Source organism: Lactuca serriola, chromosome 6 (assembly GCF_051521515.1).
Source record: "Lactuca serriola cultivar US96UC23 chromosome 6, Lser_US96UC23_V15, whole genome shotgun sequence".
Lineage (NCBI taxonomy): Eukaryota > Viridiplantae > Streptophyta > Magnoliopsida > Asterales > Asteraceae > Lactuca > Lactuca serriola.
Genome location: NC_136413.1, coordinates 35,362,373 through 35,387,429, shown reverse-complemented (window position 1 = coordinate 35,387,429; position 25,057 = coordinate 35,362,373). Strand labels below are relative to the sequence as shown.

At 34.2% G+C, this 25,057-nt stretch overlaps 1 protein-coding gene across 1 annotated transcript; it reads right to left on the bottom strand.

Moving 5' to 3' along the window:
• Positions 1–206: 206 nt before the first annotated feature.
• LOC145057831 (ABC transporter G family member 15-like) lies at positions 207–24,790 on the bottom strand. The gene is made up of 9 exons (XM_079005740.1): positions 24,321–24,790; positions 16,893–16,972; positions 2,175–2,639; positions 1,986–2,108; positions 1,775–1,909; positions 1,408–1,692; positions 1,060–1,332; positions 836–943; positions 207–743 (listed from the first exon to the last, which is right to left on the bottom strand). Exons 1-9 carry the CDS (start codon positions 24,568–24,570, stop codon positions 387–389), a joined length of 2,076 nt encoding a protein of 691 aa, XP_078861866.1. The 5' UTR covers positions 24,571–24,790; the 3' UTR covers positions 207–386.
• Positions 24,791–25,057: the final 267 nt, after the last annotated feature.

Below are 25,057 nucleotides of genomic sequence, written 5' to 3'. Positions count from 1 at the left end.
AATTCAATCATTAAACACAACTATAAGGGGATTGCACCTTGTAGTTGAATGATTTTAATGAGAAAAAATCTTTTTAATCTTTAAATAAATATCATAAATTAGGTTTTGTAGTAAATGGTTTTTTTATTTATTTTATTTTATTTTGTAAAATTCAATGTGTTATAAGAAAATAATAACAAGATTTGTATGAAAAATAGAAGGATCTATAAAGTTTAAAGGATTATGGATGACAATACCCAAAAGAACCCCAAACAATCAAATTCACGTTGTGATTGTAGATTTGCATACATAAAAAATGGTATAATTCCGTGTACACTTATACAACCATATAGACTCGAACCGAATACGATGGATCATTCAACCCAATAATGAAACCATATATCCATCTAATGAAGTGGAGAATTAAGGCCCTCCTGAGATGATAGAGAATGAGCAGGTTGGTGTCTCTTTGAAGGAAATGGTGAAGTTTTCCTGAAAGATGGCCTCTTCTTCAAATGATGTAGGGTTCTTCGGGTGTAAATCTCTCGAACCACCGGTTTCGCTTGTTCCTTCAACTTGAGTATAACGAAGAATAATAGTCGGTAAGAGATGATTATGGCCCCAACAGCTGCTAAGTCCCACCACTTCGAGTGGTCGAGTGAGATCCCAAGCACCGTGGTAAGAATAAACTCGCCTGGAAGCTTTGGTTCACCTTCATATTCAGAATCAAATTCCAGTCCGATCATGTCGTTCTTGTATGCTCCCTAAGAAAAACGCATTTTTTAGAAGAAGCATTCATGTGGATTTAAGTCTTTAAGCATTCTTGAAAGACATCTATGAAGTTTTAAAGTGTTACCTGTAATGCCCATGACATATAATTGATATACGAAACTGGGTAGCGCCAGAAGACCTTCGGGAGTTCAGGGAGGAGACGAAAGAATCCCGCTGTCATCATCATAACACCCTGTAAATAAATCAAGATTGTATGCATTATTGGATCAGAATGTGGACAAGCATATATTTTAAGATTTTATATTTTTATTGGTGAATTCAAGAAGCTCGATTGTCGATGAATCTTACAATGAAACCTGCACCGATGATGATTCCCATCATGAAGTTTGGAACAACCGCAGCAATCACCATCATACAACTCTCAACGGCAGCAATCGATAACAAAAGATCAAGGCAAGCGTACAATTGGTGGATGAACCCCGAATGAAATTTCACCATGTTATAAGTAATCAGTGCAGTACTGAACGACATGAATGCCAAGAATGGGAGTGATGATATGAAGTTCGAAAGAATGAACACGCCAACGCCATAGTGCCCATTGAGCCTTTCTCGATGGAAAATCTGCATGGAAACAAATCGATCGTTTAAACGTTACAATCTATCAAAGTCATCAATTAATCCAAACGTTATACTTGCCTTCATTTCTTCAATGAACGAAGGGAAGCCTCCAATGGACATGAAGATCATAAAACCAGATATGAATCCGCCACAAGCTCCACGCGCTAACATAGCGTGATAATTCGTCCCAATATCATAAAATACAGTCCCGACGCAGATAGATACAGCGATGTACACCCCTATCCTCAACCAGTAGTACCCAACATCTCTACACATGTTTATAAATGATCTCGTTGTTAATGTTGTTAGCTGCTTCCACCAACTGGCCTTGCTCCCGCCCATTCTTTCAACCACAAGTCCTTTCTACGAACAGTTTTAAAACGATCGATCAACAAACTTATATACTGATATATATATAGCAGATAAAGAGTAAACATAAGATTACAATGGTTGAGATTTCTTTGATTCTGGTTCTTGCAGCTGCTGCATATTTCGAAGATTTGAATTTGTGAACAAGCATTCCTTTGATATGAGCCGTTGTTGAACAAGATAAGATGGTGTCGCATATGCCTTTGGTGTCCTGCATTACATAAAACGACGATTTAGTTAATTAGAATTTGTAGTTTGTGTGCATAATTAAGTGAAAAACTTCGTACCAATTGTCTTTGAGAACCCTGTAATGTAGCGTTGATCCTATCGAAATCTGAGTTGATACAACGAAGGAAGTGATCGGAAGGGTTTCTTCGACTTGGACATGGTATTCCAGCATCAGAAAAAAACTAAAATCCCATCATTAAGTAAAACCAGAACATGGTAAAGATATAAAAAGAGTGTAGTCAAGATACCTCTATGGCCAATTTGGCTTCACCAAAGAACACGGTTTCACCTCCGGACAGCAAAAACAAATCATCAAAGAGTGCAAACACTTCACTGCTCGGTTGGTGGATCGAAGAGACGACTGTTCGCCGGCCATCTCGAGCCACGCTTCTGAGAGCTTGAACCACGAAGAAGGCGGAGGCGCTGTCGAGGCCACTGGTGGGTTCATCAAGAAACAAGAGGGTTGGTTTGGTGAGAATTTCGAGGGCGATACTGAGTCTTTTCTTCTCACCACCACTTATGCCTCTTAAATGCCAGTTCCCGATGAGTTTATCGGTACAATCTTGAAGACCCATCTCGATTATAGTTCCTTCAACAATGTCATTGAGTTGAGATTTGGTTAAGTCTCCCGGTAGTCTGAGTTGTGCCGAGTATGTGATGGTTTCTTTCACGGTGAGTGTTCCGAGTAGTATGTCTTCTTGGGTAACATAAGCCTGAGTTCAAAATATTGGCTAAAAAGTTAGATATTTTAAATCAAAAATTCACTCAAATAATGTGTCACGTTGAACACCGTAAATGGGTGGGAAATCGGTGATTCGGGTGACGGACAATCGTATCGAAATGGTTTGGGTTTGGTCCATCAAGTTGTCAATGAATTGTTGATGTCAATGAATTGTTAGGATATCCTTGATCCTTTAAATTTATTAGAGTTTAATGGATTGAAACATCTATCATTTTATTTACTATACAATTGAACTCAATAGAATTCAATAGAATGTATATTTAATAGTTAAAATGTTTTATTTTTTCCATTGAGGAGTTCAATGGTCATTGAACTTCATATCTATTGAATATCAATATGACATCACACAATAATAGAGTTTAATCTATTGAATGCCAATTAGGCATGTCACCTCATTCAACTCTCTCATTATATTATGTATTGTGAATGCTCTTATCATTATATTTAAATATTTAAATTTCATAAGTGGTATATAAATGTATCTAATAATAATAGAGTAAATTAGAGTTTTGGTCACTCTGGTTTACATGCTTCTGCGGTTTTAGTCCAACTTTTTGATTTTGACATGGCTCGTCTATTCCAAAAGTTGCACATGTAGAGCATGTCTCCTTTTCGTTTAAGTTCAAAGAATCAGTAATTTAGGGTCCCCAATTAATACTCGTCTGGCCAATTAATCGGTTAACATCGATCCACCGATTAGCTAACGTCAAACGTTTTTTACAACCTTAGATTGTAGCTAAGGTTTTACAACCTTAGATTGTGTATATGAAAGATAGAGAAATTAGTTTTTTAAAAGATAAATGGACTGGGTTGGGTTGCTAATGAGGATAGTCTAAAGAATGTTAACGTTTTCACTATTAATCCCATTCGAGCACATTTTTGCCTCTCCCACTTTTGACATCTCCATAGTTGGCATCTTCAACACCTCGACGATCATCAAGACCAACACTTCATGTAACTCCAATGTTTCTGGCAACACCCTAGAACCCACACCTCACTCTTTCTCGCCTACAAATATGGAATTAGCCATATGTTCCTCCCACACGCTCTTTCCTATGGCCTTATCGCACATGCCCCTTCCTCCTATTTCCTTCCTATTTTGATTTAGGGTTTGCGATAGCTTTATAATTAGCTTTTTAGGATCAGTTTTTGAGATAGCTGGCATCTTCGACACCTTGACGATCATCAAGACCAACACTTCATGTAACTCCAATGTTTTTGGCACCACCCTGGAACCCACACCTCACTCTTTCTCGCGTACAAATATGGAAATAGCCATATGTTCCTCACATGCGCTCTTTTCTATGGCCTTATCACACATGCCCCTTCCTCCTATTTCCTTCCTATTTTGATTTAGGGTTTGAGATAGTTTTAGAATTAGCTTTTTTGGGATCGGTTTTTGTTGAAAGGATGGGTTGTGATTTTATGATATTTTTTCCTCGGTGAAAGGATAGGGTATAGGAGAGTTTTATTGGGTTGGTTTTTCTAGTTAGTCTTTCTCAATGAAGATTGTCAATGGCAGGTGAGTAATGATGGTAAGGTTGGTGGTGGTGTGTAGATGTGGTTTTTTTGGTTTGCTGGTAGCAACAATGGTAATGTGGTGATAGTGTCAATGGTGGTGATGTTAGATGGGATTGGTATTTAGAGGTATGGTGGTTGGTTTTCTACATACAATATGTCCCTCATAGCGTGTGGGAAGATAACACTCATAATTATACTGAAAGTAAACAAAAGGTTCCATCTATGGCCTTTTTTTAGAAAACAACAGGGGCAACTTTGAAGTGTTTTTGAAAGTTATCCTCACATTGCCACTTTTTGGAAAGCATGAGGACCATTTCTAAATCTTTGTCTTATAAGAATTTGGTATATGACATTCTTAAATATTAAATATTATGGTTTACTGTATTCTTATGAGATATTAGGTTTATTACATACACATAAAAAAAATTGTCCATTTGAGTATTATCATTATATTTTTCTTTTTAAGAGAGTTAAATTTAACGGTTAAACGCACAAATGACATCTAACTTTCATTTAATTTCTAGTTTATTCATGGTAGTCAATCAATAATAAAATACTTACATTGTACCAATCTTACTTGTTCCCTCAAATGAAACTTTTTCCAAATTCAAGACTTTTTTTATGGATTTCAGAATTCAATCATCTGATTAGAATTTTGAAAAAAAAATTATTATATCTTTCAAAAATTATTGAAGGTCACGACAATATCATTAAAAATGTCGACAGTTAACAAATGGCTAAACCGCAACCAAAAATACAATATAGGAAAAGAAAATGAGAAACATATTACAAATCAAGACAAGATTATGGAATGAAGCTAAATGAGTAAAAGTCAACTAGATTCACTCAGCACAACCACTACATCTATTTTGACTCATGTATTTGCACCACGAAAATGAATTAGAGATAATGACATCCGCTACCTTTATGGGAGATGCACGGATATTCTTGAATTTTTTTCTCATTCTTGGCGACCCATATATTCTAGAGTATACAATACAATATTGTATTGCCAATCGATTCCTTTTTATGACGGTTGGCCCAAATGTTAGTAGAACTGAGAAATTCCATAACACTTGAAAACCTTCTAACCTCTATTACACACCAATTAAAAATCCAATAATGTACATTATGTGCAAACTCACAGTGGAGAAAGATGTGGTCTACTGATTCGATACCATTATTGCAAAGTGAACACATATGATTTGAATATGCATTCCTCTCATTAGTAAGGTATCTACCACTAGAATCATGTCCATCGAGGCACGCCATACAAAACAACTGACATTTAATGGGTTTATTTTGACCAACAAATCTTAGGGCCCTTAAATAGAATCAGTTTCGAATCGATAAGTCGCATCATACCGCTCACCTTATAAACAACATATATTGTCATGTTCAAACGGAAACCATAAGTTGACAAGACACCGCTAATGTTCAGTTCACCTATGTCCCTATATAGTTGAAGTAGTTCATGTAATTCCATCGAGTTGGAGGGCTCCTGTTTCCAGCACCAAGAGAAACCATTCGCGGGGATATAATCTTCAAGTGAACCATATTTAACCGATTCAATCATATAAAATTTTTCTTGAAATGGGATTGTTCCACACCAAGCGTTGACCAACACGGGAGAACATGAGGATGATATACATCCCTTAATCTATTGCCTCCATTTGATTCCAAAATTCATATAATTTGTAACAGAGTCCAGATATTGCCAATTGACGGAATCAAAAGCTTTCTTGAAATCTACCTTGAATAGATAGATATTATTTTTTACTTCTTAGACCATGAGTAAATTTCATTCATGATCAAGGGTACCTCAAGAATGCTTCAGCCCTCAATGTATGTTGATTGCACTTTATCTACCATCGAACTGACCACTTCTTTTACACGTACAATAAGAAGTTTAGCAATGATCTTGTACACACATATGATTAGGCTGATAGATCAATAATCCCCTAAGTTAAGTGGGTTTAATACTTTTGGAATTAAAGTGATGAATGAGGAATTACAACTGATGACTATGGCCCAAGTTCTTTCAAAGTGTTTTATGTATCTTATTATATCCCCATCCATAAGATCCCATATGGATTTGATGAGTTTGATGGTAAAACCATCAAGACCCGATACCTTGTCCCCCGCACAACACCAAAATGCTTATTTGATATCTTCAATGCAGAAAGAAGACTCCAATAACCTACTCTGATTAGAAAATAGTCACTTGAAGTTGGAACTAATGACCCTTGGCCTAATAGGCCAAAATTCATGAATTTTTGCAATGAAAAAACTTCAAACCTCTTTTTGATTTCTTTTAGATCCGACACCCAAACCCCATTGATTGTAGATCCATGAATTCTATTTTTTTTGTTCTTATTTTTAATCATACTATGGCAATAATTAAAATTTTCATCACCATCTTGGATCCATTTTACCTTGGTTTTCTGTTGTAAATCAAGCTTAACAATTCTTTCAAGTTCTGAAATTTTCACCTTATCGTTTCTTCGGGAAGATCTTTCATCCGCAGTAAGCTCCTTGGATTTGGATATTCTTTCCAGATTATCCACCTTGATCCTTAACTATGCAAGATTACCATTTTCTTTTAGACGTTTAGCTGTTATCCAGCCAATTAGGATCTTCTTGACATGCTTAAATTTGGCTAACATATATATGTTCGTCGATCCAAAGCCTTTGTATTCTTTATTGAAGGTGGTTCTGCACAACCATGCGTTAAAGAAATGGAAGGGGGGAGAGACAGGCTTGGAGTCAGCATTGAAAGCCGCTAAAAAGTGAATGTGTCACACGGGTCGAGGAAGTTAAAAATTTTCTATTAAACTGTATTTTAAGATATACTAAATTGGGTTCCCGCCCGTCCACTTTGGTTTCCTGATTCTGCAAAGATATGGAGAGGGGTCGCCCTTTGGATGATATTCTAAGACAAAGAAGTACATCATATTCGGGATGAGATTTAAAATCGGAAAACCGAACCGAAACCGGAACCATTAGAACTAGAATATGTAGAACCGGTCCGGGCTCCGAGTTTAAAGAACTGCTTTATCCGGGTTTCAGGTAATTTAGGTTTTGGATTCTTCAGGTCCGGGTAGACCGGGTTTAAGAACTAGAACAGGTGTTAGAAACTGGAACCAGTTTCTATGAAAAGTTTAAAACATGTATATCACATTCGTTTCAAGTCAGATTGGCATGCGGTTTTTCCAAAACGTATTTTAAAGTTTTTACATGAATATAGACTATAGTTTTATCAAGTTTTGTTTCATATTCATTGATTTATATTCCCCCAAAGTCGAGATATCAAAGATGGAAATTTTCTATTTTTCAGTTTTTTTTGTTTTCTGTGAAATTGGAGTAGCATGAGATTTTTTTTCAACGTGTAATTTATAGTTTGTACATTATTTAAGATTATAATTATGTCATTTGGTTTCATACCTATTGACTTACAGTCCCCCAAAGTCGAGATATCAAAGCTGGAAGCTTTCAGTTTTTTTTATTCTGTAAAAACTTTATAACATACACAACTAACTCGATTAAAATCTGATTAGCATGTTTTCCAACGTATAGTTTAGAGTTTTTAAATAATTTTAGACTATAATTTTGTTATTTTTGGTTTAATATTTAATGACTTACAGTCACCCGAAATCGGGATATAAAAAACATATAATTTTCAAAGTTCAACCCACTAAGTAATTTCCAAAAAATTATGGTTTTCTCGGGTTTTCTGGTTTTCCGGTTCTAGACTCATTTTACCCGGTGATAGTTTATTTTATTTACTTCTTTTTATCGTTTATTTTAGAATTTTTAGATGTTTTTATTATTAATGCATTGTATATTCTTTATTTTCTTTATTATGGATCGTACTGGGTACTTTTTATTTTGCATAAGGTATTTTGCAGGTTTTTGGTGTTCGTTGCGGTTGCGAGTTGATTGGAGACGGGCTTAGTGGGCTCTCGAGGCATTTTTGGGCTTGGCGGATCCATAAAAGAAGTTTTGGGCCTTAAGAGTTAAAGACTTGGATATTTTGGGCTTGTGAAGATGGGTCATAAACTTTTATTTTGGGCTTGGAGTATCCATTTTTGTAGTTAAATGATGATTGATTGGTTTAAATCATGTGGATATGGAGGGGACCAAAGGAATCTTTGGTAGTAGAAGGGTGGAGTGGAGGAATGAAGAGCCAATAGCATTACAGCAACACTTGCGCGGGTGGAATTTCCGTCGTGTGGGTACCCGCGCAACTGCCCAGTTTGGGTATTTTGGTCATTTCGCACACCAAAACCTTGGGGGATCAGATCTAGCAGCGATGACTTCGATTTTACACCATTGGAGAGCTAAAGAAGGCGATTTTGGAGTTTGAAACCCATTTCTTTTCATCTTTCCAAGTCATTGGTAGTTTCTTTGCAATTAGACTTTTGTGATTGTTATTTTGTTGCCATGAGTGGCTAATTTCTCTATATTGGTTAACTTTTGTTAAAACTTTTGAATGTTTGTGGGTTTTTGAAGGATTAATGCTAGATTATCAATTATCTTATCTTTATGGTTCTAGATCATATTTCTTATGCTTGTTTAATGCTTTGATCATGAGCTTGGCACTTGAATGAGCTATTGTTAGTTTATTTCTTTGGTTTTGCATTGAATCATTGAATTAACTTAGAACAAGGGCTTTATGATGGTAAAAATCATCTCTAGTTTATGAATCATAGCTCCTTTATGGATGTGTAAGCATTGACATCCTCTAGGAATTGGGGATTCCTTCTTTCTTAAGGCTAATTAACTTCTTGGGTTCAATTGCTTCAATTAAACCCTTGATCTTGATTAAGAAAGTGTGTTGTGGGCTTCCCCAACCTCCATACTACCTAAGAGGAATCTTGGCATATCATGATTCATGATTGTTATAACCAATTTGGGATGAATGATAAGCTTCATGTTGAATCCTAATGATAAACACACAAATGTTCATTGCGTTGCATTGCCTTAGTTAACCAACTGTCTCAAATATTTGAGTATCTCGCTATCTTGCTTAATTGCAAGTTTTTAGTTATTCAAGTCTTTTAGTTTTCAAGTAATCAAACAACCCCCCCCCCCCCCTTTAGTTTAATTGTAGTTAGTTAGTTTATTTACAATAGTTCTTTTAGATTGCATTGGTGATTAATTACAACCATTTCCCCAAGGATCGATACCCCTTTTTACCATTATATTACGTTTTATTTGCAAACAAATTGTGTAATTTGCTTGGTGGACTTGACATCCCATCAAGTTTTGGCGCCGTTGCCGGGGAAATTGGTTATTCTTACTTGATTGTTTATGCCTAGGTCTACAAGAACCGGTGAACTACTCTACAATCCAGAAATTGAAAAAGAAGCAAAAAGATTGAAAAGGTTAGCAAAACAAGCAAAGCAACAACTTGCTCAAGCTTCTTCATCATCTCCACTAATCAACATAGAAGATCAAGTTCATACTTCAAGTGATACCGACACCGAGCCGAATTCTCCAATTGTTGGTCAATCCTTTGAAGACATTATGTTTGAAAATTACATAGCCATGAATCACACTCCACCTCACAATCCCAACCCAAACCCAAACAATCAAGATGCCAATACACCACCCCATCAACCTAGACAACACCCACAAGAACCTCTCATTGATATGTCACCTTGGAATCAAGCCCCTCCTCAAAACCAACTCAATTATCAAACCCCACAACCACACAACCAACAGTTCCACCAAAACAATCAACCTCAAACCAATGCTTTCAATTTCAACAACAAGTACATTACCTAAATCAACCCAATTACCAACACCCTCTAATGTACCAAAACCCAATGTACCAACAACAACAACCTCCTTACAACCAATACCCTAACTACCAACCTTATCCACCACCAATCTATAATCCCCAATAATACCCATACATACCTTACCAACAACCTCCCAATTACATGTAACAATATCCCAATCACCCCTTTCCACCCAATCCCCCTCAAGAGTTGACAATTTGACAAATGATGGAGACGGATGTTACTCAGACACCTCATGCTATTGTTTATCCTGCAAACCGCCGAGGAAGTGAATTGAAGTCAAGTTTCATACATCAACCTACCAAGTTCCATGGTTTGGATAGAGAAGACCCTCAAAAGCATTTGAAGTCATTTCATATGATATGTGTTAGCATGTTACCCGAAAATGTTACATTTGATGATTTCAAGCTAACCACCTTTCCACTCACCTTGGAATATAAAGCTAGAGAGTGGTTATACTTACCACTGGCATCTATTCACACATGGGAAGAGTTACTCAAAGCCTTCAATAGAAAGTTCTATCCCACCTCCCGGATATCAAGCCAAAGAAGTGACATTTTGGGGATTCGTCACGGGGAGAATGCGACTTTTCATGATTTTTGGGAGCGATTCAACAAATTGTGTACAAGTTATCCTCAACACAACATTCCCGAAAATCTACTTCTTCAATAATTTTATGAGGGTATGAATGAAAAAGATCTAATGATGATTGATGCTTCAAGTGGTGGTGACATCTTCAACAAGACACCTCAAGAGATAAGATCACTTTTTGGAACCATTTCTCAAAATCAAAGGAACTTTGGAACTTGAAATGAAATGAAGAGAAATTCTCCACAAATGGTTGCCGAAGTTAGCAACACCTAAGACTTGGAATCAAAGCTCTTGGATTTGACTAATGTGCTAAGTCAAATGGTGGTGGGAAGCGGTCAACAATTGATGGTGTGTGGTATCTATGCAATGACGGGGCATTATACGGATAAGTGTCCCTCACTTGGTAGTAAACCGGAGGATGTTAATGCAATGGGAGGATATCAAGGTCAACCAAGACCCATGGGCTTTCAAAATAACTATAACCCAAATTGGAGGAATAACACAACCAACCCATACCCACCAAAGCAAAACCCACCACATGTTATGATGAGACCCCAATTTTCTCAATACTCAACACAAAAACCTCCATATCAACAAACATCTCATCCCACTCCAAATTACCAACAACCTCCACAACATGGCCAATCCAATGGTAACCATCAAATGAGCCTTCAAGAACTTGTTACTTCTCTTGCTCAAAGCCAAACCCAATTTCAACAAGAGACCAAGAACACCTTCTCCAACATTCAAGCACAAATTGGAGACTTAGCCACCGCTCTCAACAAGATGGAACAAGGGGGTAAACTTCCATCTCAAACCAAGAAGAACCCCAATGTGAGTGCAATAACTTTTGGAAGTGGAAACACACTTGTAGAAGCAACCCTAAAAGAGTTTCAAGAGAAGAAGAAGAAGATGAGGTTATTGTTGTTGAAAATCCGAAGGTTGAAGCTACTCCAAAGGACCCGATTATGCCAACCATTGATCAACCCAACTCTTCACACAAGAACATCAAGCCATTGGTCATACCACCACCTTTCCCATCCCGGTTGGCTCCCTCAAAGAAACTAGAAGAGGAGAAAGAATTTCTTGAGACTTTCCACAAAGTTCAAATCAACTTTCACTATTGGATGCCATAAAGAAAATTCTGCGCTATGCCAAATTTCTTAAGGATTTGTGCACCAATAAGAGGAAGTTTAAGGCGAATGAAAAGATTCAAGTCAATGCAAATGTGTCCGCGGTTATCCAAAAGAAGCTACAACCTAAATGCAATAAAAAAATATATAAGAATACCTCACCCCAAGCTTAAAATCAAGCATTGTCCTCAATGCTTAGGATGAGAGTAAGGAAGGATCATACCGGGATCAAGGTGGAGGAGGCCTATGAGGGGGGTAACCGCCTTCAGGCCGAAAATGATACCAAAGATCCTCCATGTAGTTGTTGGTGCGAGCTTGCTGCTCCTCGATACGGCGAATGGCTGTTGTACTCTGGTTGCCACGGAGACACAATGAAGCAAGTTGACTGTAGATATCAAGACAGAATTCATGCTCGGGATCGGGATCATTGTGTTGCTGATAGGAGTGGTACTCATGTTGTGGCTGAAAGTGTGATCCCGAGGGCTAATCATGATAAGGTGATGGCAATTTTCGGATCAGGAGGTCATAATGGTCTTCGGCCTCAAATAGACTACCAACATTGGAATTGTCGACTTGCATTTCATCATCATCATTGTGTAACTCTTTAGGAAAGAACCAAGTTTCGGGGTCGCTGGTGGAAAAGGTGGAGATGCTAGGATTAGGCAAGATGTAAACTAGTTCCTTGACATGATTGAGCCAAAAAAAATGGTTATGACGGGTAGGATGAGGTATCAGTAATTCCATCCGGGTGAGAGCTATACAGTCAAGGATGAAGAGAGGTGGGTCATCCACTGGCACATACTCAGACTCGGGAAATTGAAGGCCCACACCCAAACCAATTAGGGTAATGAAACCTACGATGCAAATATCGCCAGTGGTCTTTGTGCGGATGCTGTCACATTTATCCAAGAGAAAGGTGGCGAAACCGGGACAACATCAACACAGTCAAAGGTGGCGAAATCCCGTTCTGGTTGACAAGGTGCCCAAGAAACCGCACCTTGCGCAACCAAAACTCACATGGTCTTGTCCCGGTTTTGCCACCTTTTTCTTAGATAAATGTGACAGCATTCGCACGAAGACCACTGGCGATATTTGCATCGTAGGTTTCATTACCCTAATTGGTTTGGTGTGGGCCTTCAATTTCCGAGTCTGAGTATGTGCCAGTGGATGACCCACCTCTTTACCTCCTTGACTGCATAGCTCTCACCCGGATGGAATTACTGATACCTCATCCTACCCGTCATAACCATTTTTCTTGGCTCGATCATGTCAAGGAACCAGTTTACATCTTGCCTAATCCTATCATCTCCACCTTTTCCACCAGCGCCCCCGAAAATTGGTTCTTTCCTGAAGAGTTACACGATGATGATGATGATGATGAAATGCAAGTCGACAATTCCAATGTTGGTAGTCTATTTGAGGCCGAAGACCATTATGACCTCCTGATCCGAAAATTGCCATCACCTTATCATGATTAGCCCTCGGGATCACACTTTCAGCCACAACATGAGTACCACTCCTATCAGCAACACAATGATCCCGATCCCGAGCATGAATTCTGTCTTGATATCTACAGTCAACTTGCTTCATTGTGTCTCCGTGGCAACCAGAGTACAACAGCCATTCGCCGTATCGAGGAGCAGCAAGCTCGCACCAACAACTACATGGAGGATCTTTGGTATCATTTTCGGCCTGAAGGCGGTTACCCCCCTCATAGGCCTCCTCCACCTTGATCCCGGTATGATCCTTCCTTACTCTCATCCTAAGCATCGAGGACAATGCTTAATTTTAACCTTGGGGTGAGGTATTCTTATATTTTATTTTTTTTATTACATTTAGGTTGTATATTGTTGCATTTAGAGTAAGTCATTTGGGTCATTCATAAAAATTGCATAAAAATTTCAAAAATATTGCATATTTTGTTTCTTTCTTTTCTAATTTTCATACTTTTTAGATGCATTCTAGTTTAAGTCCATGCATTTTTGTTCTCTCTTGTCTTCTCATCCCTATAGGTACCATAGTACCGAGTCATAAGTATTGAATCATAGATTGGTCTCGAGTCTTGATATGGAATTCCTTGTATTTGAGAAATGGGACACGTTTTGAGCCTCACATACCACTTTGAGACTGCTTGTGTGGGGGTCAGATGCAGGTAGCTGGATTGGGTCTAGGTGCGGAGGGATGTGGTTGGTCAAACCGATGTGTGCAAGCAAAGATTAGCCCAGTATGGTATTTTGAAGACATTAAAGACTCGCATCTTGGTTTTGGGGGGAGTACCCCTTAGTACTCCTGAGTCTCATCCGAGCCTTACTTAATTAGATTCTCACCACCTTTTTAGGATAGTTCATCATTTTTCTAGGGGTTTAGAGTAGATAGTTAGATAGATTGTGTTTATCACACATTGCATTGAGGTGCTTGATGAACTTTGAAGTGAGTCCCCCAATTCATATCTTTTGGGACCAAGTTTTTTGGTAACACCCATATTTGAGTCATATCTCACCCTCTTTAGTTGATCTTGGCACATTGTCAATGATCATTAGGTGTTCATGTTAGCCTCCATCCTATATTATATGGTGAAATTCCTTAGACCTTCCAAGAAGAAAACACAGAAATAAAGAAGAAAAATAAAGAAAAAGAGCAACACAAAAAGAAGAACAAGAATCCAAGTTCAAGACCTATGGTTTATTATCAAAAAAAAACAAGAGAAATAAGAAGACAAAAGATCAAGCAGCAAAGAAAACTGAAGACCGAAGTTCAAGATTGAAGATGTAAGTTGTTAGGTTTAGGTTACTTAGATTTTTATTATTTTATTTTGGTGAAAAAAGGTTATGACAATAAGACGGTAGACTGTAAATGACAGTACAAGGGAGAAGCCTCTGAAACCGGATGTTTGCCCAGAGGCCATGCTTCAAAGCCCTATTTCGTTATTATACACTTTAGTCTGACAAATGTAGGAATCATAGTGTGTGAATAGGTGCATTTCCTTCGTGCACTATGGTCTACATTGGTGATTCAAAGTGCCCCCACTGTATGCATCCTCTGTTTTCTTTGTCTTGCACACTGCGACCGCATCCAGCCGGAATCTATTCGCCCATCAAGTGGTTGACAATGTTGTTTATGGCTTTGAAGCGGGGAACATTTTGACGATGCGTAGGGTCCATGAAGGACTAATTCTGACCATGTTGACTGATATTCACCAAGTTCTATGGTATCTTTCTTTTTCTCTTTTTAGTTTAATTCATCCCGAGTTCATTTTAGTCTTGTTCTAACTTGAGGACAAGTTAGGTTTAAGTTTGGGGTGATTTGATAGTTTATTTTATTTACTTCTTTTTATATTTTATTTTAGAATTTTTAGATGTTTTTATTATTAATGCGTTGTATATTCTTTATTTTCTTTATTATGGATCGTATCGGGTGCTTTTTATTTTGCATAAGGTATTTTGCAGGTTTTCGGTGTTCGTTGCGGTTGCGGGTTGATTGGAGACAGGCTTAGTGGGCTCTCGAGGCATTGTTGGGCTTGGCGGATCCATAAAAGAAGATTTGGGCCTTAAGAGTTAAAGACTTGGATATTTTGGGCTTGTGAAGATGGGTCATAAACTTTTATTTTGGGGTTGGAGTATCCATTTTTGTAGCTAAATGATGATTAGTTGGTTTAAATCATGTGGATATGGAGGGGACCAAAGGAATCTTTGGCAGTAGAAGGGTGGAGTGGAGGAATGAAGAGCCAATAGCATTACAGCAACACTTGCGATGACTTCGATTTTACACCATTGGAGAGCTGAAGAATGCGATTTTGGAGCTTGAAACCCATTTCTTTTCATCTTTCCAAGTCATTGGTAGTTTCTTTATGCAATTAGACTTTTGTGATTGTTATTTTGTTGCCATGAGTGGCTAATTTCTCTATATTGGTTAACTTTGGTTAAAACTTTTGAATGTTTGTGGGTTTTTGAAGGATTAATGCTAGATTATCAATTATCTTATCTTTATGGTTCTAGATCATATTTCTTATGCTTGTTTAATGCTTTGATCATGAGCTTGGCACTTGAATGAGCTATTGTTAGTTTATTTCTTTGGTTTTGCATTGAATCATTGAATTAACTTAGAACAAGGGCTTTATGATGGTAAAAATCATCTCTAGTTTATGAATCATAGCTCCTTTATGGATGTGTAAGCATTGACATCCTCTAGGAATTGGGGATTCCTTCTTTCTTAAGGCTAATTAACTTCTTGGGTTCAATTGCTTCAATTAAACCCTTGATCTTGATTAAGAAAGTGTGTTGTGGGCTTCCCCAACCTCCATACTACCTAAGAGGAATCTTGGCATATCATGATTCATGATTGTTATAACTAATTTGGGATGAATGATAAGCTTCATGTTGAATCCTAATGATAAACACACAAATGTTCATTGCGTTGCATTGCCTTAGTTAACCAACTCTCTCAAATATTTGAGTATCTCGCTATCTTGCTTAATTGCAAGTTTTTAGTTATTCAAGTCTTTTAGTTTTCAAGTAATCAAACAACCCCCCCCCCCCTTTAGTTTAATTGTAGTTAGTTAGTTTATTTACAATAGTTCTTTTAGATTGCATTGGTGATTAAGTACAACAATTTCCCCAAAGATTGATACCCCTTTTTACCATTATCTTACGTTTTATTTGCAAACAAATTGTGTAATTTGCTTGGTGGACTTGACATCCCATCACCCGGTTCCAACCGACACACTTTGATGTTTCTAGGTTTTCCGGTTCCAAACCCACTTTAAACGGTACCATACTCAGAAACGAACCAGAAATAGTTCCTATATACCGGTCCGGTTTCCGATCCGACAAAATCTCGTTAACCGGTTTTCGAATTTTCTTGATCCGGGTCCATCCGAATCGGTCTTGGACCCACTTTAATCCCAAATTCCTATACCCTCTCTTTGTTAACTCTTAGTTGAAACCTCCAATATTTGAACATTGAGCGTCCCATATAGGAGGTTAGTGCCCATTATGATACTAGGTAGTTGGTTAAGATATACTAAGTTGGTTTACACAAAAGAAAGTTATTTTTTTAATAATATTATACATAAATTATATATAAACATTTGGTAAAAATATATTTTAAATCAACTCCACCCAAACAAATTTTCATTCGTTAAGAAAAAAAAAGAGATAGATTTGGATAACTTACAATCGCCCCATAGTCGAGTCTCTTTTTTTTTCCATTCAGAAGAACGTTCCCGGTCATTATAACATTTCCAGTTAATCTTCCTGCATATAATTTAAATTTAAAATAAATCAGAATATATATATATATATATATATATATATATATATATATATATATATATATAAACCATATACTTATGTGAGTGTGTGAATAAATGTGGATCAATCAATTGAGAAAAAAAATAGTAACTTTGATTATAATTAATTATGGTCAAATTTTAAATCAATTAATAGGCATAGTTTCATACCCTTTTATCTACACCTCCAAGTTAAAGAAATTAGGGCATCCTTGTTGAAAAGGTACAATGTTAACCCAAGAGACCTTCCATGGCGGAGGATCAACTACTTTGATGATGACGAGAAAGATAGAAAAGCATACGCTATTTGGGTTTCAAAAGTCATGCTTCAAGGAACTATGGTTCAAAATATTGTAAACTATTTCGATTGGTGGATGGAGAAAAGGCTAATTGTTCATCGCCTAGCTCAAGCTTCCATTGAGGTTTAACTTCTCAATTTCTTAATTTCATCTTCAATTATGTGACTTTCTTTGGTACCTATTTGTATCACTAAGCCTTGTGTTGGAACGATATCCCCACCTCCGTCTGTCGCCCTTTTTATCTTGTCGGCGACCATTACTTCTCCTCCTGATGTCGTAGCCCCTTGAAACAACACCTAAGTTGTCATTCCCTCTTCCCCGTTATTTTTGTTTTGACTAGGGGTGTTCATGGGGCGGTTCGGTTCGGATAGTAATAAAATTGTGAGATGTGACCACGGGGAGGGTACCTCATGCGCACTAACCGAAACCGAACCGTATTGAAAAAAAAAACCAAACCGAACTGTATGAAAGCGGGTAACCACAGTTCGGTTCACACGTACCCGGTAAAATGTATAAAATTAAATTCAATTGAAACTACAAACTCCATTTTAGTTATCTCTTTCTTAAAATTAGTAAGTCAAAGAGTTTAAAAAAACATAATGAAGTTTAAAAAACGTAATTAAGTTTAAATAGCATATATTATAATTTATATAATAAATACAATAATAAAAATAACAAAAAAATCAAATGGATTTAGAATTACAAAATTGGAGTTGTCGGTATGGATTTTTGTTTAGCTTATTAGACTCGTAGATCAATCAAAACAATACTAATTAAATAATATTTTTTTTACTTTTTATTTATATATATATATATATATATATATATATATATATATATATATATATAATCAAATGGTTTGGTTCGGTTATCCGCGGATACCTAAATATGAAAACCAAAAACCGACCCGTTGATATCCGGTTTTTTCGGTTTCGGTTTTTTTCGGTTACGGTTTTTTTCAGTTTCGGATTGGTCGGTTCGGCTCGGTTTTTCGGTTTTGCGGTTTCTTTGCACACCCATAGCTTTGACTGATACATACACCTATAAATTGGTTTGTGGTATTGGATCTTGAGTTTTTGTGCGTAGATTACCAACTTCTGAAGCGCATTTCAGGATTATTCAACTCCTTTGATTCTTGGTGATCCTCGTTTTTTCCTTTTTTCAAATCCTAGAGACGCCTTTGGTTTATTTTTGTAGGTTTCTGGTATAAAAACTTTTGCCTCTCAACTGTTTGTGAAAATGCTTTGTATGTGTTCTTGCAATATGCACTAACATATGGTTTTGTCATTTTTATGGTATCATTAGGCTAGTTATTTTTCTTTGAACTCTATAATTAACTTCATGCAGTTAAATAAATTAGTTTCACTTAGTACTTTTATCAGTATTATCTTGGAATGGTTTAAGATTTCAAGTTTTTTGTTGTTTGGTTTCTTTGAGTTGGGTTAAAGCAAAAAAGCAACTGATGTTCGTTAAATGGTTTAGTTTGATGCTAGTAATGAGTTTTTGGTTATAAGATTCAAATGGGTAAAGATGTTGGTTTGCTCATTCATCTAGAAGTGTGTTGGTAGACTATACATAAGATGGTTGTGTATTTGTCGTCCATGACCGTTAATTGGTGGTCTTATTTATTGTAACCTAACAAGTTTTAATCTATAGTTCAAATATAGGCTTGAAATTTTGGATGAAGTTATGTTTTACTTTGTGTTTTTAATTTGTACATAAATTGCAGGTGTGTTGTCTAACCTGGTGCATTAGTGCACCTTGTTGAAAATTCTAATAATGAGAATCAAGATGATGAAGAAACAAGGGCGTGTGAAATCATTTTAAAAGACATGACATTCTTCTGGAGTCATAAGGTCAAAATAAAGTCAATGTTTGTCTGTGACTTAAACTTTTTTCCTAATTAAAAATATATAATCTTGGTACCAAATGTTATAACTTTTCTCTTTTGTTGTTTGTTAAAGGAAAACATTAGTTGTAATTGAATGATTTTTGTGTTTAGGTTCAAATGCGAAGAGGTAAAGATAGAGACATGTGACAACCATAAGATAGATTCTTTAAGAATGCATACTTTTTTTTAAAGAATGTAGTATATATTATATATATTTTGTATATTCTTCAAGCATTATGACAGATTCTTAAAAAATGTAATATAACAAGTTTTGTATATTATTCAAATTATTGTATATTTTTGTTTTATGTTATAAAATACGTGTTTTATGTTATAAGAATAGTTCTTATTTTTTAATATATATCCTTGATTATATTGTAATACATTATTTTTAAAGAATAATATGCTATATAAGGTATATTCTTTAAGATTATTACATAAATTATCATATTCTTTAAGAACGAAAGAATCTATATATATATATATATATATATATATATATATATATATATATATATAACTGTAATGTATGGAGACTTAGATGTGGAACCTTCAATACTAGTCATTTTGAAGGAAATTATATCAAATCTTTTATCAAAATGTTCAAGATCGTGTTTAATATATATGTAAACTATGATAATCTCAATAAAAGATGAATGCTATTTTTTTTTACTTCGATAACACCTCTAACATATTCTTCATTTATGCCTAACATAAGTGTTGTTATGTCTTAAAAAGATGTGCAAATTTCATTACTGATTTCAAAGGAAATTTAGCTATTTAAATTTCTATCATTAAATTTTGAATGGCGAATCACATATCTTTTCACACTTGATTTAAATTTAAGAACTAACAATTCATAACTACGGGTTTCAAGCACGATTTGCAGAATAAAGCGATTAACAAAGCAGTGGTGATAAAGAATAAGGATTAAGTATTCATATTGATTAACATGTAATAGATATATGGCACGACCAGAGGAGAAAAACGAAAATTTTAGGATACAACTTTAAAGAATATCTTGCAAAACAATAATGCATCGAGGGTTCTGTATCCAACATTCCATAACTAACAGCCACATATTCCCTTTTATCATCTCTCTCTCTCTCTCTCTCTCTCTCTCTATATATATATATATATATATATATATATATATATATATATATATATATATATATATATATATATATATATATATATACTAGTTTATAACCCGTGAGAACCACAGTTTTAAAATTAAATAAACTTTCATATTAAAAAATTAAAATTATTAAGCAATTATTTTAAAAGTTTTACTTAAAAGATATTTTTTACTTATATAAAATTATAATCGTTGATTTAAATAAATACGTGAAGTTATATCAGATTATAATCTATATTAATTATATTTTATTTTTTAATCTAATGTTATTAATTTAATATAACTAAAGTGAAAAAAAAATAATGTAATTATGGTGATAAATTTAAATTTTGAAATTTGAAATGGATAATTAATATGTTGACAAGTGACGTGATAGGGGTCATATAATTTTAATGAAGAGTTCTAATGTAATACCACTTGTCAATAGGAGATTATATCTATTCATTTATTAGAATAGGGATATATATATATATATATATATATATATATATATATATATATATATATATATATATAATGAAATCATATTCTTAAGAATATTATAAGGAAACATTCTTTTTCATGACATTCTTTCTTCGGTCTTCTCTATTTATTGAAAGAATTCTTCAATTTTCGGTATGATTTGTATACTATCAATTCTTACATATCCAAAGAATGTTAGTGATTTTGATAACCAGGTATTCTTTTTGATTTATGATAATTTTGTACTCCTTAATTATCTCAACTTTCTTATTGAGAATTAATCAAAATGTCAGTTATGCCTTTATAATTATTATTTTAATTTTCTTTTATTAAAATAAAATGTTTATATGTATTATGTTTTATTGTATGGTACATCATATAATCTTAACCATCTATAAATCAAATCTAATGGTCAAATACTTATCATACTCACACACACAATATATATATATATATATATATATATATATATATATATATATATATATATATATATATGTGTGTGTGTGTGTGTGTGTGAAAAAGTCCAATATTAATGGTTCTCTAAGGACCCAAATATTTTTTCAATTTTAGAGCTTATTTATTATCAAAAAAAACTAAAAATATCTAAATTGAAAATGCTAAAAAATATATATTTTTCGGATTTACTTGTGTGAATTCAAATTCAAATCGTGAATATGCACAGATTCATACTATGAATTTGATGAAAAAAATAATTTTTTTATCGAATTTAGTATAATTAGAAAAAGGTAAAAAGTTATAATTTCTATATTTTTTATTTTTTTTAATAAAAAACAAGTTTTAAAAATTGAAAAAAATTTCTGGTATTTTGGTTTCAAGATTAATAATGATTTTTTTATTAAACTTTATCTTCTCTCTCTTTCTCTTTCTCTCTCTCTCTCTCTCTCTCTCTCTATCTATCTATCTATCTATCTATCTATCTATCTATCTATATATATATATATATATATATATATATATATATATATATATATATATATATATATATATATCGACTACTTTCATAAGCCAAACAAAACTTATTATTTTAACACTATTAAAATATAGAGAGCACATAAAACTAGTATGCTTATACCTACTCTTATTACATCAATAGGACGTGATACTACAAATGACTCAATCAATGACACAATAATCACATGATATTGCATGAGACAGATGCATTATATATGTATGATGGTATTTATTTCATTCTTATACAACCATCAATGACTTAGTCTTATGGTAAATGCATATATAAATATTGGAGTTTTCTATATTTTAAATTATTTTTATTATGGCTCTTATTAAAATAAACGAAAGACTCGTAATATATCTTTCTGTTAGAAGGTTCAAAATTTAATGCGAAGTCATATTTTATGAAAAATAAACATACAAAATATGATTGCGCGGATGCAAAAGGTTAAGAAGGTGGGGGCACATTTTAGTATGGTTCTTTTTATAGAGATTTTAATTTATCATTAAAGATACATGTGTATCTATATTATAGTTATATAACGTATTTCTTGTTTTTTGTTATATAACATCGAATATGTGGTGTGGTTTTAAGTTTTAAAACATGATGATGCAGACACTTTTGCCTAACTTCAAAGCAGATTGGGTTTATTTAATTGTTACATTAAGTTCTCCCAACAAACATCTGGCCCGTTTTAGTATGGTTCTTTTCCACGAGCAATGTCTATGCGATCAAAATTTTGAAATTTTTTATTCGTATCATCAAACAAAAAAGTGTATTATCTATAGATATTTACTAGAAAATAAAAATATCGCGTTTTGTAAAAAAAAATGGAGTTTATATAGATATTAATAATATATTCAGATTTACGGATATTACTTAATAAAAAAAATTTATAATTATTATACATAAAAATAAAACAGTGTTAATAATATATTGTTCTACCATCCTTTTATTCAAAAGTGAGGCAAATTTATATTTATATGATCAACTTTGATTTTTAATAATATAATATTACAAGCTAGTCACAAAAGTGACCAAAACAGAAAGTATATATATTAACAAAATGATAATATTCTTACATACAAAGAATGTTTCGAAAAAGTTGGCTCCATGGATAAACTTCTTGCATCCTTATTTTAAAAAATATGTACCTCTTATTTTGGGTATTTTCTGGTTATCCTTAATAATATCATATTTGATATGCTAATCACGATCAAAAAATCAACAAAAAATGATTTTTCCTTCTACTCTCAACATATTAAATATGTATTAAAAATACTATCCAGCTAATTTCCTAATTCATGCTATTTGACCAACTTTTACTTTGGTTGTTTGAAGTATTAGAATTTAGAAATGCAATGAATGAAGCTTCCCGACCACCCCATGAGCTCAAACAACCACTCTCTGCCAGCAGTAAACACCAGTAGCTACCACTCATCCTCATATTAACTTTCTTTGTCAGTACTTAAAAAACTCATTTATATCGTTTTCTATTTATGATAGTGATGATATATCACTATTTTATTAATTAAAGTTACTGTAGAAGCATGGTTTTTTATATAGATATACAACGTAAAATTCCAAAACAGCATAATTGTATATTCATGTCATGTGTTGTCCCAATAAAACCACGTACTTTTAATTAAATAGGTGTACCATTTGATATGACCGGTTTAAAGAGTAAAATATCTATCAAACCGATAGACCCGGTTCATCTGAATTACAAGGTTATTTGCTTTGTGGGAAAATTACTAGATATAAAATTCTTTTTGGTCACAATCCTAAATTAAGGTTGCTTTTCCTTTTCTCCATTTCACTTCGTTTAAAAAAAATAGCTAAAAGTAAAGTAACTTTTCGTTTCTTGGTATAACAAAAATGGTTCACAAGTAAAATCATGAAAAAAGATAATCGAAATATTAAGTAAATGATAAAGATTGAGTCATTCAAAAATATTATATTCATTACACACCAGAAGGCAAAAGGCTATTTTCTGGCTTTTCAATTTTGTCCCTACTTTATGACATATTAAACATTTCTTTAAAGATATAAAAATTAATCAAAACATTTATTAAAGTTTATTATCTGAAATATTCTATGAATCTTATGAGTAGGAATGAATAATTATTTTTTGATCTTTAAATGAGAAAACCAAGTATTCAGATATATGATTAAAACTCTATACTAACAAGAAAAACATGTGTATTGTAATATTAGATTCGAAAATTTTACATACGAAGTTGGTTTTCTTTGAAAAAAATACGTATTAAACTTATTATAAAAAAAAAAAAAAACAAAAAAGTATTTTTGGAAATTCTGTTGTCAAAAACTAGTGAAATCTGTAGAACATCTATGAATACCTCATACTTGTAAACATAATTATTATAAAAAGAAAACATAGATAAATACTATTATAAAGTTGCACAGAAACAAGACAAAATATTTGTGTCACCTAATACATCTATATTCTTTTTCTTTAACAATAATAAATATATCATATGTATATTTTGTTAAAAAATAAAAAAAAAATGGATAGATGTATACCGGCTAACGAATCAAGAAGTGTGGATTTCCCCGAACCAGAAGGACCCATGATTGCCATGATCCGAGACGGCTGAGCAAAACCACTCAACCCATTCAGTATCCTCCTCGTCGGCTTGTTACTACTATTTGGAAGCACCACCGTCAGATCTTCCCATACCAAGTAAGAACCGCCGCCGCCGCCTCCACCACCACCGCCGCCACCGCCACCACCACCACCCTCCATTGACGATCCCACCACCTCTATCTCCATCACTCTCTTTATAGTACCATTATTTTTTGTTCATAGTTGGTTTTTGGGTTGCATGGAGACTTTATATATATAGACAAAATCAGGGGGGGTAAGGAATTAAATGGATGAGATTAGAGAAGATAAAACAACGGGCTTTATGGTCTGGGAAGATGTTATTACCCAAAATGAAACTGCAGGGTTATTTACCGCTCATTGCACCAAAGTAAGTTTTAATGCTACCATGAATAGAGTTCAGAAAGTTGGTAGTGTGTGTATGTGTGTTAAATGCTTCAAATACTAAGAAGTGTTTGTAATACACTTTCTTAGCGTGTATAAGTGCATATCTATTTGTGTGCATTGTTTAGGGACACTCAGATTTGTGTTCAAACTTTAAGGTGAAATAGTAAATAACAAACATTGAAAGAGTAAATTACAATTTTGGTCCCTATGGTCTACACTCGTTTGCATTTGTAGTCTAAGTTTCAAATTTTTTACACAGTCCATCTTT